Raw genomic sequence first — 19,163 nt, forward strand, 5'->3', positions numbered from 1 at the left:
CTCCTCTCCTCCTCCCTTCCTCCCTTCCTCCCTCCCTTCGTTCCTCTTTCTCTCTTTTCTTCTTTCTCTTTCTTTCTTCCTTGCTTGCTTACTTGCTTTCTTTCTTGCTTTCTTTTTCTTCCTCTCTTTCTTTCTTGCTTCCTTTCTGTCTCTCTTTCTGTCTTTCTTTCTTTCTTTCCTTTCTATTCCCTCCTTCCTTCCAAATGAGAAGTCATTTGGAAAAGATGTTCACTTTTTGCATTCTAGCCAGGAAACTGGACATTTCTGATACTGAAACATGCATAAGGAGAAGTCAAAATAAATGAAAGTAAGTTGAAACTAAGGTAAAAGTAAGTTAAAATTATGAGTATTAATTCACTTTATCTAATTGACTCTTCTAGACATGATTTAAGAGAGAAAACTGTCTTGAGTGAATTTGTTTAAAAAACTGCTTCCAAACTATTCTCATAGATAGCAATTATTTCATGACCCAGTAAATGATTTTTATATCAACATTCACCTTTTTTTTTTTTAATTTTTTACAGTGACAATACTTTTGTACAGTGAATCAGTGTTAGCATATGATATCTGAAACCATCCTGTAAGATCTACTTTCAAGTTCACTTTTTCTTAATGAAATCAGTATATTTATGGTGTTGTACTGGGGCCTGTATCAATACACAATTTATCCTTGATGCTTTATATCCTTTGAAAAGCATTATCCTGAAGATACATTGTTGAATTTAATTCAAAATATTTCACAAATTATATTTGATAGACAAGTTAAAGACCTCGCCAGATTTACATACTGTTACTCAGGCCAAATTTGCTGAGAACTCTTGTTTTGTTGCAAACTCCACTCAGTGATTTTTGCTTCTACACAAGGTTTGCCAAGTGCACTTTCATGCACATAATTAAGCTTTATTTTTTATTTTTCTATTACATTGTCTCTATTTACACTGAGATAAGATTCTGCTTTGATATCTCTTTTGAAAAAACATTTTGTGATTTGAGATAATCCATCATTTTGCGTAATTGGCTTTGTACACTTTATCAAGATCTAAAATTTGCTTGTTTCTTTTTTTCCTCCCTTTCAGATACACACTTATAAATATATTTCCTTATGCATAACCTTGTTGTTTTTTTAAGTATAGTATTTCTTGTTAAAAATACTGGATACATTTACTGTCTTGAACTGTTCTTCCTTTTATTTCAGATGCAGTTAAGTTTTTTATTCCTTTTTCCTGAAGGTCTTTCATATGATGGTGAATTTCTGATTTCTGCCCCTGCCCCAAGTTCCAGCATCAACTTCCCTGCACAAATTTCGCATAAAATTCAATTCTCTTTTTTTTTTTCCTAGCTCGACGGAGAAATTCTGTTTACTTTGGCTTGCAATGATGATTGCTCTTTCAAAAATTAATATCTGATTTGACTTGGTTATCTGTTATACAACAAATGATTGAATCTCTTAATTATTCTTTTAACTACTCAAGGTCATTTCATTACAAATATGATACAAAAATATTGAACATCAGTCTAAAATGTCCACTGATACTACAGAAAGGGAATATATCTTCTATATTTCTGAAATAACACTTCATAAAACCATTTCTCTTCACTCAAATATATTTTAAATCTTAAATCTCCCTGAGTTTTATGCACAGTATGTGGACAAATGCCCTCTTTTCAATTTTTCTCCCCAGTGTCATCTTATTTTGCATTTTGTTGTACTGTTTGGAAGGATTGCAATTGATTCCTGAAATTTAGACATTAAGGTATCTTCCTTTTCTTGATTCTTTTTTCCTCAAAGATTTAGTTTATTTCTGACATTCAACAAACACCCAACATGAATAATGACTAATGGTACTGCTATGGGGCTGTTATTTTCTTCAGAACTAAAAATTGTAAACATCTTTTTCCATCTACCGTATGAAGATCTTCATCCAACTTACTTCCATCAGTAGCTATCATAATAGAAGAAACATCTTTCATTATTCTAGCCAGTTGAAAGTTTAACACAACAAAACAAATAACCACTTGGGAAATTGCTGAAGTTCTAAAAGATATGAACCAGCTCTACAAGTGTAAACAAGCAAAATAAGGAAATAAAACTCCTTACCAAAACAAGATTTCATTAAGGATCTTGATTCAAACATAAACCTTGAATTTAAATTTATTTACTTCTCATTTGGAAAATTTGGTCTTGAGTCATTACGTGTTTGTTCTGGTTAGTGAAGTGGGATGAAAAGGTAGAAAGAAAAGAAAGGAATGAGACTTCTCACATTATTATAAGTCTCCAAGATGTGGTTCTTTAATAAAGCACTAACTATTGCACAGATTAGAGTGAGACTTGGAAACCCTGAGAACTGACATGTTGAATGCATCACTAGACTTGATTAATAAAAGCTTTGTATAGTCTATGACATGTCCATAAAAATAACGATTTTTCACGGGAGACAGCAGCATGTTCCAGTGCTCTGTAAGACTATATCTCCTAAGCCTAATTATACAAGTATATTTTAAAAACTTGGACTGGTGGAGGGAGGAGAAAGGGATTACCAGTGAAGTAGAAAATGTCAGATAATTTAACTGTAAAATTTTCCTGTAGACAATACAAGTAGTGTTTTGATCTCATTGTAATGTGCAAAGGTAATCTTAAGGCCTGTTGATGTCCTATATGCTCTTGATTGCTGCAACATTGGTATAATTTGGGTGATATTAGTTTTTTACTTCAAAACAACTAGTGGGAAAACAAATCCATTTTGTGGTCAGACTAAAATCTGAGAGTCTGATACTTGACTTGCTAAAGTATTTGAGCTCCAAGTGGCCTGAAACTAAATTCATACTAAATTTCCTGACTCTCTTATAGCTCAATACCAGACATTATTTTCTGCTAGGTGTAACATTTTGAACTGAGGTATAGAACTTATTCACATAGTTTCAGGATTGAGTGTATGGTGATTGTTTGAGCACAGATCTCTTTTTGGTATGGGAAACAGTCAAAAGAGATAAAGAATATGGTTCTGCTGCAATTTTCCCACTAGTCCAATTGTTATGGCTAACTAGTCCAATGCATAATGGTTAAATAGGTTGTAGAATACAGGTATGACAACCGCCTAGTGAGTCTTCTAACAGTAAGGCTGCAAAATGATAATTTTCTTTATCTCTGTTTACCTATTTGGCATAGACCGAAACTACTCCAGGAGAAGGTATTTTTTTGAAATATTTTTCCCCTGATGTGATATAGTTTGAGTAAACTCACTTAATACTTCATATCTCAGAAGACTATACAGAAGCTTCAAATGGAAAAGTTAGTAAGGGAACCTAAAGTTTTTTTTTTTTCTTGTAGCTTACAGGAATGTGTCTTTCACTGTGAGGAATATTTATTTTTAAGTGAATACTTTACTCAGTTTTAGGTAGTGGTAAATGCTCCAGTGGGAAAATTGTGGAGATCCTAAATGAGATGATACCATACTCACCCACTGCAGCATCCTACTAGAGCCAATATGGTAGTTTCCAATTCCCTGTGCACTGGCTGAGCTCAGTTTTTTCTGTCTGACAATGGTTTCTATCATGTTAAGAGGCAGAAAGAGGCACTGCCCTCATCTTTTTCAGTAATACTTCGAGTCAGCCAAAGAAATATATTCGGTTAGGAGTTGTTTCTGTTGAGGGAAAAAAAAAAGTTGATTTGTATTTGAGTACATTCTTTTGTGCTTGAATCAGCTGTTATTATTTTCAAATTCAAGAGGAATGTCAGACATCTTTAGTAATATGGTATTCAAATACAAGAAGCATCAGAAGGCATGGCCCACAAAGTAATGATTAATCAAAGTTTAAGAAACTGAAATAAATGTCAGTCAGAAATTAGGAGCACAATATAGAGAATATTGCACACTAGCCTTTAATGTAGAATATTTATGGGATACTATTGTATTTGAGATCTTAAGAATTAAAGCACCTGGTTTGAAATAATAAAAACTATTTTTTATTGTTGTTGCTATTAGAGTTGTAAAATTGATGCTTTGCATTATTCAAATGGTTCTAACAAAGTCACACCATGTATTTGGCACTTTGCCTTTTGGATTATAGGCAAAGTCATAGAATGTTGTTTGAAAGCTAAAGTAAATCAGGCTGTTATGAATTGCTAAATGCAGTATCAAACCCATAATCCTCTTTGGACAACTGCTCAGGGAAAAAAAATTCTTTACTGTGAACCATGTTTTTCAAGCAGAACAGCATTTCTGGATTTTTTGTATGATATCCTTGCATGCTAGCTGGTGAGTTTGAGTAGCTGTTATCACAGGGAATAAAGATAATGACACGTATTGGTAGATGTTAGCATGGAAATGTTAGCATCAGGAACTGAAAGAAAATACTTTGATATTTCTGTACAGATTCTTACCTCCACTTGACATAAAAATCTTGGCTGAGACAATATAACATCTTGTAAGAAAATAGATTGAGACATTTACCACAAAAGCTTAATGGAAGACTTGTTTTTCTGTGGTTGTCTTAAAGAACAGATGCAATTCTTATTACAGCACTTTGGCTCTTTCATAGGTACATTAAAAAAAATAAAAATAAAAGCAAACAGCTTCAGTGCAGACAAAATAGTTTCCAGTAATGATAGTAATACTTAAAGCCAGAGTCCTATCATAACATTTCTCTAAGCATTATGAGTCATTTGGGGTATATATGTCCTGTGCAAATTCAAGGCTGAAAATGCTTACGATAACTGACATAGATCCCAGACACAGTACCAAAATTGTTAACATTTGATCTTTTCAACTTAATCTTCGTCCTATAAAAATAATAGGCACTGGAACAGGTTGCTCAGAGCAGTTGTGGTTGCCCCATCTCTGAAGCTCAGGGTTGGATGAGGCCTTGGACAGTCTGATCTAATAGGAGGCAACCCTGCCCATGGCAAGGGAGTTGGAACTGGATGATCTTTAAAGTCCATTCCGGCCCAAGAAGTTCTATGATGCTATTATTTGGAGGGAAATTAATTAATTTATTTTTATAATACTTGTGCTTTGATTTAAAAATATAAGCTATTAGGTGCAGGGCAATAGCATTGCTCACCTTCAGCAGTTCTAAAAGAAGAGTAGAATGGATGAAGGGTTTTTTTATAGGTACATTGCAGCAGTGATACTATTTTCCTTTGATCTTCTCTTTCTCTCTCATTCTCTCTCTTAAAAACTGAAGCATGATTAAATCTACCTTAAATGTCCGGTCTATTTTTAGGTGTCTTAGGGCTAACTTACCACTGAGAAGTGTGATTCAACTGAATCCAGTAAAAACGTGATCCCTTAGCAATCAGGATGGAAGTTCTGTGAAAGAAACACTTATGTCTCTTCAGCTTTACAATATGTGAAGTTGTCAGTAACTTAGAGTCAGGGGGACATCAGCTCTTGCAGCTTTACAATTTATGGAGTTATTCTGAAATCCTGTGCAGAGTGCACCAAATGAAAATTTACTGATCTATGTGCACTTTTCACCTGTATGAGAAATTACCTACTCAGGATAGCGGAGTGATACAGCAAGGATTCATACATTGGCAAAACTCTGGCAAAATTTAATACATTAGTCCAGTAATTTTGTGTGCTGTCACTATGGATGATCCTTTGGAGAAAAAAAAAAATAAAAGGACAGATGTGAAAATAGTTACATGAAAAGATGTTCCAAAAAGTACTGTTACCTAGGTCATTTGTTAAGGAATTCATTCACTTTTTTTTTCTGCATTAACTGTCTAATCTAAAAAGATCATCTTGGATATTTGGATGAAAAAGGAGAAATAGATCAAAAGGGCAATTTATTCTTTCTGTGTTACTCATGTATCTTAGAATAATGAGAAATTTTCTCCAAAGGTACTCATCTGCCATCACTGATGATGGAGCAGCCTATACTGGCATACTGGTTTCTATGAAAAAAAAAAACAAAACACATGCCTTCATATTAGAAAGTTTGTGTTTCTTTTTTTTTTGTGAAATATAAAAGCTTTTCCTCTTGCACTTTAGCCAAACTTCTCTAGACAATCTTCCCTACTCCGTTTTATACCCCTTCCCTTGGGTCTTTCATCAGAGATATAGTTACAGATCTTTCTGTGGAAATCTTGTCACAGTGCAGACTGTTTACATGCTCTGGCTTCTGTCTCCCATCCTTTTCTTTTCTGTAGGCTAACAATTCTTGTTCATTGACTTCTAAACTGAACACAGAACTCACAGTGAATCTTCACTGGAGTCATAAATGACACAATTGACTATTTTGTGTTATTTCTAGGCTCCAAGTCTGTTATTAACTTGTGAATAAAAAGTTTGCTGTTTTAAAAGAGCTTATCAGATTCAGATTGTGATTCTCTATAATATTTATATCCTTCTCTTTCTGATTTTAATTCCACTCTGTCCATCAAAAGAAGACCTTTGTGTAACTTTGTCCCTTCAATTTTTCATGGAAATATTTACATGATGGAGTTTTCATGATGTATAACAGGCATATCTCAAGGGTTCTGAAAAAAATTCAGTGATAAACTTTCCTCCCACCCTCTTCTAGCATTATTCAAGCCTTAATTTGAAATGAGTTTTTCTGTTTTTCCTGCTATACCAGCTTTTAAGAATTGATATCACCTAAAATAAATAATTATTCTTTTGTATCTACTTGTACCTTAGTTTTATGAATTTCAGTATGCTTTAGGTACCAGTACAACTATAATTCCTTAGTAAATGTTATTCATTTCTAATGCTGTCCTTAATCTTGGGACATTTCTTTACAGTGTTTTTGTTGTTGTTTTTTTCTTCTTTGCTTTTTTCTTAGAAGGTAAAGGAAAAAGGAGAAATCCTCTTCATGACTATAAAAAAACAGGCGAGTTGATGCTCATCAAAGTAAACAAAACACTGGAAGTTAAAACCAAGCTGTTAAATACCACTGAGCAGTGTGCCAAGAGATGCAGCAGGAACAAGGGCCTGTCATTCACTTGCAAGTAAGTTATATATCTCCATTACTATTACATTTTTCCTAACAGATTCTTACATAATATTTTTTGGCTGAGCATCTTACTTTAATTTTCACCAGCTGTGGCTTGTACTGAGGACAACTTAAAGGTTGCACTTTTTAAGAAATTCTGTGGTGTTGTTCTACCTGCCCAGAGAGTATCAGTCCTTTCTGAAGATTTATTTGAGTTGTTCTGTCTTAGCTTGTTCAGTCTGTAATCTTTTCCATAATATTGCTGAAAAAATGTACTCATGTTAAGATGCGGATGACTTGTGCTGCACTGTAGTGTTGAGTGAACATTTCTGGGATTTTTATATCTCTTATAAAATGGATATTGTCACACATCACAGCTGCAGTACTTCAGCACCACTTCAGACCATATTCTGTCTTCATTCTTTATACATTACTCCCACTGAAGTCAATGGGAACTTCACACATGGAGCACAGATACATGGACTGCTAAACTTCACTGGCAAGTACCATGAACCTGATACAATGGAATCAAACCTCAGCTACATAGTCATTGCAAATACATGATAGCTATTCTACAGCATCTGCTGTCTCTTAGAAACACATCATACAGCTGATTGCTTATCTGGCTAGTACATATTCTCTACTATTTTTTGGAACATATCACTGTTATTTTTGCTATGTATTAGACTTGAATTGTCCCCTTGGCCTCTCTTATTCTAGAGCATTACCAATAAATGAATAACATGAACACAGGAGAATCTTGGAGAGAATGAATGGCTTCTGTACTAGTGAGCACTGGGCTAAATGTCAGCCTTATCTTAAAATATAAGAAAATGTACTCTCGCTAAAATAGAAGCTAGATCAAACTGATAATGAAAGTTCTTCCTTGGCAGTAAAGGTGCTTTACTGAAATTTGATCCTTCTTCAAGCCTTTACTTCCTATGCTGCAAGATCTATTTTGTATTGTTTCATACTTTCCCTATTTACACATGTAAACAATAAGCAGAGTGTACAATTTTTTGTTAAAAAATATTTTCCAGGCACTAATATTTTTCACATGGTACATGTGACTCCTTTCCCTATTGGCAGACCTTCTCCTGACACTGTTGCCAAGTGGATCAGGTTGTACTCAGTGTACAAGAGATCCTTAAGTTCTGATGTTGAGCAGCAAGAAGTATTGTAAAATTAGATTTCACAGTATAAAAAATTCTGAATGAAGCCATGTGATCAACAATTCTGTATTCCAACATCTGCTCAAAGAATCTGTTTCAAACTTTTTCTAGTTGTAGGTGCTCTGACTAGTGCATTTATTTGTTCCGAAAATAATAAGTAGGTTAATATATTCACTGATTCTACTTTATATGAATAATAATCCAGAACATCTCTGCTTTTCCATTACTTTCTCAATTTTGAAAATTTTTTTCTATTGGGACAGTCAGTCCCTGCCACTGCCTGACAGATTCATTAAGGGGCAAACTCTGCCATAATCAGTCAATAAAAGAATAAAGAGAAACCACGAGGGACCTTGGGAACAGAGCTTGGAAGAATAGTACTCACAGACAGCAGTATTGCAATCAGTCACACAGCTCTTTTGAATTGAAGATGAAAAATAATTATAGATCTGACTCCTCATGCTCTGAATTTCACAATTTTCCCTGCACTTGTTCAGCAGCAAAGCTAGCAACAGAGGTGTAGGTGATTAGGCTGTGAGAAAGAGAGATTCTCTGTAAGTGGAAACATTCTTGTGATTTTCATGTGGTACCAGATGAGTCCTGTTACAGTGTGCATGGTTCTTTGATGCCACTGTAAACACATATTTGACATGTGTTCCTGTTTAAAGGAACTAGTAATTACCAATTTTTCCCTTTTATTCTTAGGCTCACCAGTCTTTAACTTCTTACCAGTATATGGATATTACAAAGTGAAATTTATGTGCTGCCATCCAGCAAGACCTAGACAAGCTGGGGAGTTGGGCGGGGAGAAATTTAATGAAATATAACAAGGGCAAGTGTAGAGTCTTGCATCTGCACAAGAACAACCCCAGATACCAGTATAAGTTGGGGACTGACCTGTCGGAGAGCAGTACTGGAGAAAGGGACCTGGGCGTCCTGGTGGACAGCAGGATGACCATGAGCCAGCACTGTGCCCTTGTGGCCAAGAAGGCCAGTGGCATCCTGGAGTGTATTACAAGAGATGTAGTTAGTAGGTCGAGAGAGATTCTCCTCCCCCTCTACTCTGCCCTGGTGCGACCACATCTGGAATATTGTGTCCAGTTCTGGGCCCCTCACTTCAAGAAGGATAGGAAACTGCTTAAGAAAGTCCAGCGCAGAGCCACAAAGATGATTAAGGGAGTGGAGCATCTCCCTTACAAGGAAGGGCTGAGGGAGCTGGGACTCTTTAGCTTGGAGGAGACTGAGAGGTGACCTCATTAATGTTTATAAATATATAAACGGTGAGTGTCAGGGGAATGGAGCCAGGCTCTTCTCAGTGACATCCAGTGACAGGATGAGGGGCAATGGGTGCAAGCTGGAACATAGGTAGTTCCACATAAATATGAGAAAAAACTTCTTCACAGTAAGGCTAACAGAACACTGGAACAGGCTGCCCAGGGAGGCTGTGGGGTCTCCTTCTCTGGAGACATTTACCTGGACACGTTCCCGAGTGACCTAATCTAGATGTTCCTGCTCTGGCAGGGAGATTGGACCTTTCAAGGTCCCTTCCAATCCCTGACATTCTGTGATTCTGTGAAATTTGTTGTCAAATGAAATTAAAACTAACTAGTTTACTGGTTTCTGTGGGAACATACAAAAAAAAAAAGAAAAAAAAGGGACATAAAATTAAATGTTATATATTTGATTTTATATACCTGCATTTTCCTTTATTTATTGACATTTTCATGACTTGATTCTAATGATAGTAGTGATTGAAGCAGTAGTTCTCCACCACTTAAATAACTGCACTTGTGTTGTCGCTTCCTTACTTACAAAGCTGTAATAGTCTTATACACTGTTATCTTCTTGCCTTCTGGTTTGTCTTTATATTTCATATTTAGACAGCAAGAGATTCCATTCTAGACCACAAGATTCCAGCACCTGATCAGAAATTTCACTGATTATCTAAGTCCTTTTATCAACAACAAAAATTGTAATCAACAGTATCAGTAGAAGAAAGTCTGAGAATTTGACTAAATATGTTGACTTCAGAACTGCAAAAATCCTCAGGATTTGTGTCCAAGAAAAGACTGGTAGAAACTTTTATATGCAGAATTAGATGAAGCCAAGCTGGAAGGAAACCAAAAGGCAACCGAAAGGCAAAAAACTGAAAGAAATGTTTGTAAACAGTGCATTCAGCATTCCCACTTTAAAAGGGAGGAGGGGAATGGAGAATGTAATTGGAAAGGCAGGAAAGGTCAAGGTTATTTTTGTGAAGATGGAGTTGGAGGCACTTGGATATGCTCATATTTGAGAACTAGCCAGGAGAGAACAGAAGGCTGAACAAAGGCAGAAGGATGAAGGTTAGCAGGTTGGAAACATTTGGAGTCAACAGAGTAGAGAGAGCAGTTGGATGAAAAATCTGTTTGGTGATGGAAAAGATAATGAAGAGGATGTTTGAAAGAGGGGAGGTTGGATAGGATCTTGTAATATTTTTAACTAAAGCCAGCAAGATCGCACACAGAAAAACTTGTGTGGCAAGAGGAGAATTAAAAGGAAATCAAGAGCTTTAAGTTGGAAATGCAGTGCACAGCCAAAGTAAGGATAAAGCGTAAGAATCCATGTGTCTTTTGCATACTACCAGGTGGCATTAAAATGGCTTCTCAGATCAGAACAAAATAGCTGAGAGTATTTGGGATTACTGATGGCCAGTACAGACTTTGTTGTGGTCTATAGAGAATAGTGTCATGTGAGTGATTTTTTTTTTTTCCTACTGGAAAATTAAGGGAAAAAAAGTTCTTCAGGTTTTTCTACTTCTTTTTTTTGTTTGTTTGATTATTAATTGAAATAATTGTTCTTCTCCTCCAGACGATTAACTGCTTTCAAAACCCTTTAAAATATTTTACCTGTAGTTAAGAAAATTCATTTCAAAATACTGTAGAGAGAAAAACTCTTTATATTTCATCTAAAATATTGACAAAGAGTGGTCTTACTGTTCTGATTTCTGTTTGTTTTTCTTGCCCCTCCCCCTCCACCACCAGTTCTGTTCAATTCAGCACACTTTGTACTCTCTCCTTGAAACCAGTTAAAAATAAGAGAAAAAAAAAAGAAAAATGAATCAAAGCAAGGACAAAGTTTGGTACACTATCACAGTTCAGATTATTTTTAAAAATAAAAAATAATCTTGTTTTCAAATAGCTCTGTTGTTCTAGGCAAGAAACAGATCTTGAGCTTGACTTTTCCTCAAGCTATTAATGTGCTGTTGGTGTGAGATAGTTAACTATTTCACAGGCATATTTTAAGAAAACCAGAGATATTTTAGTCTTCCATTTTTATTTATTTTCCTCCCCAGAAAGCAACACAACTAGGGACACAAATGCTGTCTCAGTCACATTTATCTCACTTTTTAAACAAAGACCTTTAACAACAAGGGAACTCTTAGATTAGTGTGAACAACCAAGCTAGTATTTAATGTAATAGCCACATCAATTTAACTTCTTTGTTTCTTTGTTCTTGTCAACACAGTTGTGGGTTTAAATAGTAATTTGGGCTGTTTCTCCATCTTTCCCAGTAAAAATAAATCTGATGTCATTGCAGTCATTGCATGCTCCTTGGCAAGCCATGTGTCATTATTATAAACCACACAGAGATTTTTTTTCTCATCCAGATTTTCTTTGCAGGGCCTTTGCTTATGACAGAGTTACAAAACGGTGCCATTGGTTATCCTTCAACAGCTTGACAAATGGTGTGAGAAAGAAGCAAGACCATGCGTTTGATCTGTTTGAAAAGAAGGGTAACTGATTTATTTATTTATTTTATTTTTCCAACTATGGATGGGGGATAAAAGCTGAGGTCAGTCAGTGACTTTTTGGCTGTAGATGTATTCTGGGCACAAGGTGGCTATATGCATTCTGAACATCTTAGCTTTATTTACAAATATATTTTTTTCCATTTTTTTTTCTGTTATGCAAGAGCAGTGGTGTTTGCATACTTGTTCTTGCTCAGTTTTCCAACCTACATGTTTGCTTACTATCGTGTGTAGTAGTCTGAACTGCTACATCAGCTTACTACTTAGAATCTCAGTTGTATGACTTACTATTATTGAATTATTATTGCTTTTATTTTCCTAATTAATGAGTAGAGGCGTTAAGTCCCAAGTCATGAACTTTTGTCAGTCAGGCACTTTGGTAACATTTTCAGTAGCTTCCTTTGTCAAATTAGTGTTCACACATTTAAAAAAAAAAAAAAAAAAGGACAATTTATGTGGACAACAAAAGTATGTTTTGAATAATAATGCCTCTAAAGATTATTAAAAATGTATTCTTTTTATGTGAAAGCTGATGATGAGCTCTATTTTTAGATACATTTGTGAAATGTTTAATGAAGCTCCTAATTTTCTTTTCTTTCAATAGACTATGTCAGAAACTGTATAATTGGAAAAGGAGCAGAGTACAAAGGAACAATATCTATTACCAAAAGTGGTATTCAGTGTCAGGCCTGGAATTCAATGATCCCCCATGAGCACAGGTAAGAGTTCAGGAGCAGAGACAGTGGGAATAGTACTCAGACAGATTCCACAAAGCACAGCTTGACTTATTAGCAGACAAAGAATTTATGAGAACACTGACCTTAAACAACAAAATCTCTTAGGAGTATTCTTGCCTTACCCCAAGAGATGCCATTCTCCAGGTCCCAGAAAAAAAAGCCTTCTCAGACTTTCTCCAAAGAGTTCTCTCCAATACCAGCCTGTGTGTCTGGATCCCTTCCCCTCCTGCATTGGATTTTTCAGCTGTTTATTTCCTTTTGATCTCATAGCTCCTGGCAGTAGCAAAACAGCTGCTTTACTTCAGCCTGGAGTCTGGAAGTTTATCACTGTTTTCTAATGGACTCCTAGGAAATTGGTCATTTAAAAAAATATAGTATAGGAAATGAAGGATGGTAAGAATATCAGCCCGCCTATTTGATCAGTGTATAATTATTGTTACCATATTTTGCATAGTTACTATTTATTCTGTACTACTTGTAGAATATATTAAACTCTATAAGCACCCGGACCAGGCAATAAATACACAAAAGGTCTGAGCAGATGATTTAAATCCTTTCCTTTCCTTCAGATCATACAAGCAATAACTAAAGACTGATGCGACTAAACTTTTAAGTTTAAGATCTGGTATAGTGAGGAACTGAGGACATATCTACACCCTGAGAATAGCCTCATTCCAGCTACATTAGGTAAAGAAAAGAGAAGAAAACAAAAAAAACTGATGCCAGGAAGAGTAATGATAAAAGCAGATGGAACCAAAAGCAAAAGTTGCTGGAAGTAAGCAAAAAAACCTGAGGCACTTGTATACTCTTTGACTATTTCTGTTTGACTCTTTTCATTTTGGTTTCAACCATTTAGATGATAAACCCTTCAGAGGCAAAAAAAAAGATGTTTTCTCTCACCCGATAGCTTCCCATTCACATTGCTGACTTTTGATCTCCCAACATCAGCACTTTGCTTAGCAAGAGCTAAGCTGGAGACTGCTAATGAGGAACTGGGCTGTGAACCGCTCAGTCCTGTCCTAACCAAATCTATCTAGAGTGCAAGATGAGAACTTGGAACAACTTTAAAAGGCAAAAGATACTTGGGATCTCTCCTCTTATAATGTGTCACAGAGCTGAGCCTCAGGCTTGGACTTGACTGGACTTGATTGCTTACAGTATAGATAGAAATGTGTCTGATTTTCAGTGCTGGACCAGACCATGCTTAATTGTGAACATATGATAAATGCCATCAGCTCACACGGCAACGGCCTCTCAAGAGACAACACTTTGAGGTACACAATACTCATCTTTTAGAAGTAAAACAATTCTCAATAATCACTGAATAAGCAGGGATAAGCATTAATTTTATATAGTATACATGTGACTACACAATAATGTGTCACTAAATTACATTTTAATATGTAGCAAACATGGCTCTATATAGTACAATTCGACAGCCACTTTTCTGTGATGAATTTTATGAGAATGACTTTTCTCCTCTCTTGTGCAATGTTTAATTTTTAAAAGGTCACTGAATAAATGAGGTGGCTGCTTGCTAATTTTGTTTTTCAACATCAGAAAATATGATTTCATCATCAGAGACATGAGGGAGATGGGAAGAAGCAGACAGTAGTGGTGTGTTTGGAAGTTATTATTATGAAAGGCTTAGATTTTTAGGTCAGTTTTTCTCAACATCTGATTATCACAAACTGCCATTTAGAAAATAATATTTTTTTCATATTCAAGGGAGAAGTATAATTTACTGATTTTTTTCTTGATCTTTCCAGCAAAATTTGAAATAACTTCAAACTTTAACCTTGTTTTTAAATTTAACTAATGATATGATTAATTAATTTTTGTTCCAGTAATACCTGAAGACTCCTCACTGAAATCAGGATTCCATTATTTTAATTCCTATCCTAGCACAGATTGCAAATCTCTCTCTCGAAATTTTTGTTTCTTAAGCATCTATCACCTAAATGGCTAAAGCCAATATAAAAAGACTCAAAGAAAAACGGTTTAAGACTGGATCGGTGCTTCGCAGGCTTTTTTCTAGTTTCCAGCTACTTTAGCTGTGGTTGAGTCTGCTTATACTATTACTCTTACTGGACTCATCTTCTGGCTCTATTTTCTTTTTCCTTGGCTAATACAGTTGAACTTAACCAGTAGACAAATTTAAGAGTGGCTCTGTTGTATTATTCTGGGAGAGTCCTTAATATGTCTCATCTTTTCCTCCCTCAAGAATATTGCTTCCATACCTATTGAAGCCACTTGTACATGTGACTCATCTTGAGTTTTAATGCTATCCTTTAGCATTTTTTTTGATGTTTTAACAGTAGATCTGACATAATTTGAGATGCCTATATTTTCTACTGTCCATCATTTTTAAGCTGAAAAGTTTTCCAGAAGGAAAATTAAATATCACATGAACACATAAACAGGTTGTAAAAGATCATTAGAAGAAGTTGTCCAGGATTGTCTTAAAATTTTTTGAGATTTTTTTTTTGCAAGACTACAGAGGGAAAACAGAAGCAACAATTTAGTAAGTAGCAGTTAGGACAGAAAAATCATTCTCTTCCAGCATCAAAAATGATAAAAAAAAAAACTTTTAAGTACTGCTACTGTGTTGCCTTGACTAGAACCACAATGTGATTAACATAGATATTTTCCACCTCAGTTAATTTAAAGATTAGATTAACTAGAATAAAACATGATTAAAATGTCACTTTGGAATTGTTGGAATTTTTGATTTGTCTGGTTTTTTATATTTATTTATTCATTCATAACATGGCATTTGCCAAGGACAACAAAGACCATGTATTTCTCATTTGCTTTTGTATATAAACTAAACCAGTGTTTGTGTATAAAGACTATCCTCAGTGCTCCATTCAGATTCCTGAGCTCAAGTACCTACATTAGTTCAAATGAAATTAGATTAAATTTTACAGCATTTTTTTCCTCAAAAATACAGAAACTTTTGAATTCTCTTTGTGATTTAAAATAATAAAAAAGAATCCAAAAAAGAAAAGAAAAAAATATTCATTAAAAGTGCTGGGCATTTTCAGAATAAAACTTATACTTTATTTGTAATGTTCCCACAATTTAAATGTAATGAAGAAAAAATGGAACAAATGTTAGAAATCACAGAAATTAAACTATTAACTATTAAGCTAAATTACAAGTTTTTTCTGATCCAGAATGTATTTTTCACAACTTTTCAATTAACAACAACAAAAAAATCTTCATGGAATTAAGCATTATTCTGAATTGAATATGGTGGTTGTTTTTTCTAACTATAGAATTTAGCTGGTGTTTAAACTACAGTGCAATTAATCTGTCAGTAAAGGAGCACTGGGTTTGTCTGCAATGGGCAGTCTGTGCAGTGATGAGCTCTTAGGTTGGGCTCCTTACCATGGAGTTAGCTTTTTGTGTCTCTAGAGCATGTAACATTACAGACAGTCAAGAAGACAAAACCTTTACCCTGGAGAGTTTATATTTGTTGGACTGGGCATCAACAGGGAAGTCTCATACTGAAAATATCTGTTAGGCCAAAAATACAGTATCAGCACACATATATTGTATATTGTCATACCTTGTATTCAATTCCTTAAGAAAACCAACGTGCTTTAGATTACCCTGAAAACCTCTAATGTAAAGGAATAATGCTATTGTAATTTAATAGGCCTTTACACCAAAAGAAGAAAATATAATGAAAAGGTGAGAAAAGTTTTTGTCAGCGAGGTAGCTCTTAAATGACCCAATTTGTGCAACAGCACTGACAAATGGGTCTTTTTGTAGCAGATCCTATGGTGACATCAGTGGGACTTGTGTCAAAACGTGCAGCAAGACATTGAAAGGGGGATCTGGGGCATTTCCTGGTACTGGAACACAAAGCAGACTTGGTTTCAGTTAGTGAAAGCATCTTGGCGCAGTGTGACACACTGCTCAGCCATATTCATGTGGTGCTCAATTCTAGCTGCTGCCTGACCAGGTATGGGACTTCTCTGTGGTCTTTATGGCATAGATATGCACAAAGCCCAGCTAGGCTGAGCCTGCTACATGTGTGCAAAGTGCATATGAACAGCAGGTCTGACATGCCAATGGATCTTACTTCTATTCCTGTAATAAATTTATCCTCCTTGTCCAGGGGTCTTCTAGAGCCAAATAAATGGCTCAAGATGCCTGAGGAATGGGAATAAAACTTGCTAGGGTAAGCTACAGACTAGAAAAATTGTCCCAGACATAGGCCATTGGTTGAGTAATCCTGACTGAAGATGTGCATTTGTGTATGGACAGATATTTGGATGTGTGCATTTGTGTAGGCAGGGTGGAGGGAGATGGAAGCAGAAATGTGATTGTTTCTAACTGTTTATAAAAATAGTATGATTAACACTGAGATTTGCATGCTCTGATGCTGTAATGATTGTCATTTTAAAACTAGCTTTTTGCCTTCGAGCTATCGGGGTAAAGACCTACGGGAAAACTACTGCCGCAACCCCCGAGGGGAAGAGGGAGGACCGTGGTGTTTCACCACTAGCCCGGAGACACGCCATGAAGTCTGTGACATCCCCCTCTGCTCTGAAGGTAAGGCAGGGCTCACGTCAAAAGGTGCCTTTCTTGTATAAAGAGCAGGTACACAGAACTTCCATTAGTTTCAGTAATACTCACCTATGGACTTTGCAGTAAGGAAAGGTGATTTCTTAGCTAGAATGTATGCTGCTGCAAGAAAAGTAGTTTGAGGAAAAGATCTTGAACAAGCTTTCAAGCTCACTAGCTCTTGCTCAGGTCACAGAGAATGAAGAACAATGAAGAACAATGAATAGAACAGTGAAGTTGTGCTGATTGCACAAACATGTCTCTTATTTCATTATCTAATACAGAATGAATCCATTAACAATTTCATTACAACTGCTGATAAAATTGTCTAGTGTAAAATCAGCTTTCAGTCTTTTTAGTGAAAAAATACAAGTAGTGAATTACATGACAAATGCTTAAAGTAAAAACATATTTTGCTTTTCAAATGAATTACATAAATAAGGAAAACATTTAGGAAAGCCAATCACATTTCACTTTCAAGTCACAGAATCTGAAATTGAATTGATGTTCATCATCACATCTGACTTTTATGTTCTGTTAACTTCCAAACCAAGCTCTTACATCTTGCTAATCATCCAATTCACTTCTTGTCAATCAATTCATTTAAATTCTCAAGATAGGATGCCTTCAATTTTCCTCCTAATATGTGCAATCGTTAAAGAGTGGAGGGGGAATAAACGGGAAAGGAAAGAGGAAGAGAATGATTTATAAGTAGTTTGAAAATCTATTAAGAGCTAACATTTAAAGATCAATTTAAGTGAGTTTCAAATGAGTTAAGACCTGGAGCTCACTGTGGGATCGAAACTTTGGCAGTGAATGTTTTGACTGAAGAATGAGATCTCTAGTCGCATAAATTATTATTTACTAAGTGCTCCTTAATTACAATTACTCTAATTAGCAGGCACTTGAGAAATGTGTCTATAGTTAATTGTGGTGAATTTGTTATATTTTAAGATTTTCATTCTAAATTATGCAGCATATTTTGTTTAATTGCAATTTCAAATTGCTTTTGGAGCTCTTACTCACTCTTCCTCCACCTTCTCACTTTCTTAAACCAAGACTGAAAATGCATCATTGTTTAAGCTACCAGAAAGAATTAGTATTGAAAAGAAACAGTATTATACGTAGCTGAAAGTGGTGTGAATTTAAAGACTGTACTTCCTGAAATATGTAATTCAGACATTGTTCTGCACCTAAACTATTGCTGCTGTTCTACAGAGCTGTATGACTTAGAATGATTTAGGATTATGAATACTACCTTATTAGAAAATGTCACCTCTAAATAACGCTCCTTCCTCAAGTTTGTGTCTCTCCCTGTCAGTAATCATAGCGCTTTCTACTTTATATGCAGGGCATTAGAGAGTAAAAGCAGAACTCTGTAATAGGTAAGATTAAAAAGCAGCTAGGAACACAAATGGCTCTAGCAGCTCACACCTACCTGCTTCCAAACCATGAGAGTCCTATAAAGTGGTACCAAATTTAGGCATCTGGATTAGATCTGAGAAAGAGTTGCAATTCAATTCCAAAGGAAATTTCCCATTCCAAGAAGCCAGCCCTGACTTAAAAGATATCAACTTTTATACCTCTCTAAGTTGGTTTCAATTTATAACAGCAGGGATATAATTCATTTTTTATGCTGTAATTCACCAGCATAATAAATGACTAGAAAACTATATATTTTTTCGTTTCTAGTTGAATGCATGACCTGCAATGGAGAGAGTTACAGAGGGCCAATGGATCATACCGAGTCAGGCAAGGAGTGTCAGCGCTGGGACCTTCAGAGACCACACAAACACAAATTTCGTCCAGAGAGGTAACATCCTCCTCACTGCCATGCAAATCTGTATGGTTTTCATTTGAAAATTATACACATTCTGGAACTAGCTAGGCAAAAGAAGTATTAGCTGGGCTGAAATTAATGCAGTTTGCCAGTTTTAGTTTGGAGATCTG

At 35.5% G+C, this 19,163-nt stretch overlaps 1 protein-coding gene across 4 annotated transcripts in view; it reads left to right on the top strand.

Annotated features, from left to right (window-relative positions):
- The window catches only part of HGF (hepatocyte growth factor), a 63,245-nt gene that overhangs the window by 6,448 nt on the left and 37,634 nt on the right, over positions 1 to 19,163 (top strand). For all 4 annotated transcript variants that reach the window (XR_002434376.1, XM_021384690.1, XM_021384689.1 and 1 more), the window contains exons 2-6: positions 6,790 to 6,955; positions 11,771 to 11,883; positions 12,503 to 12,617; positions 17,059 to 17,201; positions 18,906 to 19,026. Coding sequence is in view for 3 of the 4 variants with exons in the window: in XM_021384690.1 (XP_021240365.1) it covers positions 6,790 to 6,955; positions 11,771 to 11,883; positions 12,503 to 12,617; positions 17,059 to 17,201; positions 18,906 to 19,026 (658 nt within the window). In the remaining variant the exon portion in view is untranslated. The remainder of the gene's footprint in view (positions 1 to 6,789; positions 6,956 to 11,770; positions 11,884 to 12,502; positions 12,618 to 17,058; positions 17,202 to 18,905; positions 19,027 to 19,163) is intronic.

Source organism: Numida meleagris, chromosome 1 (assembly GCF_002078875.1).
Source record: "Numida meleagris isolate 19003 breed g44 Domestic line chromosome 1, NumMel1.0, whole genome shotgun sequence".
NCBI classification, from domain to species: Eukaryota; Metazoa; Chordata; class Aves; order Galliformes; family Numididae; genus Numida; species Numida meleagris.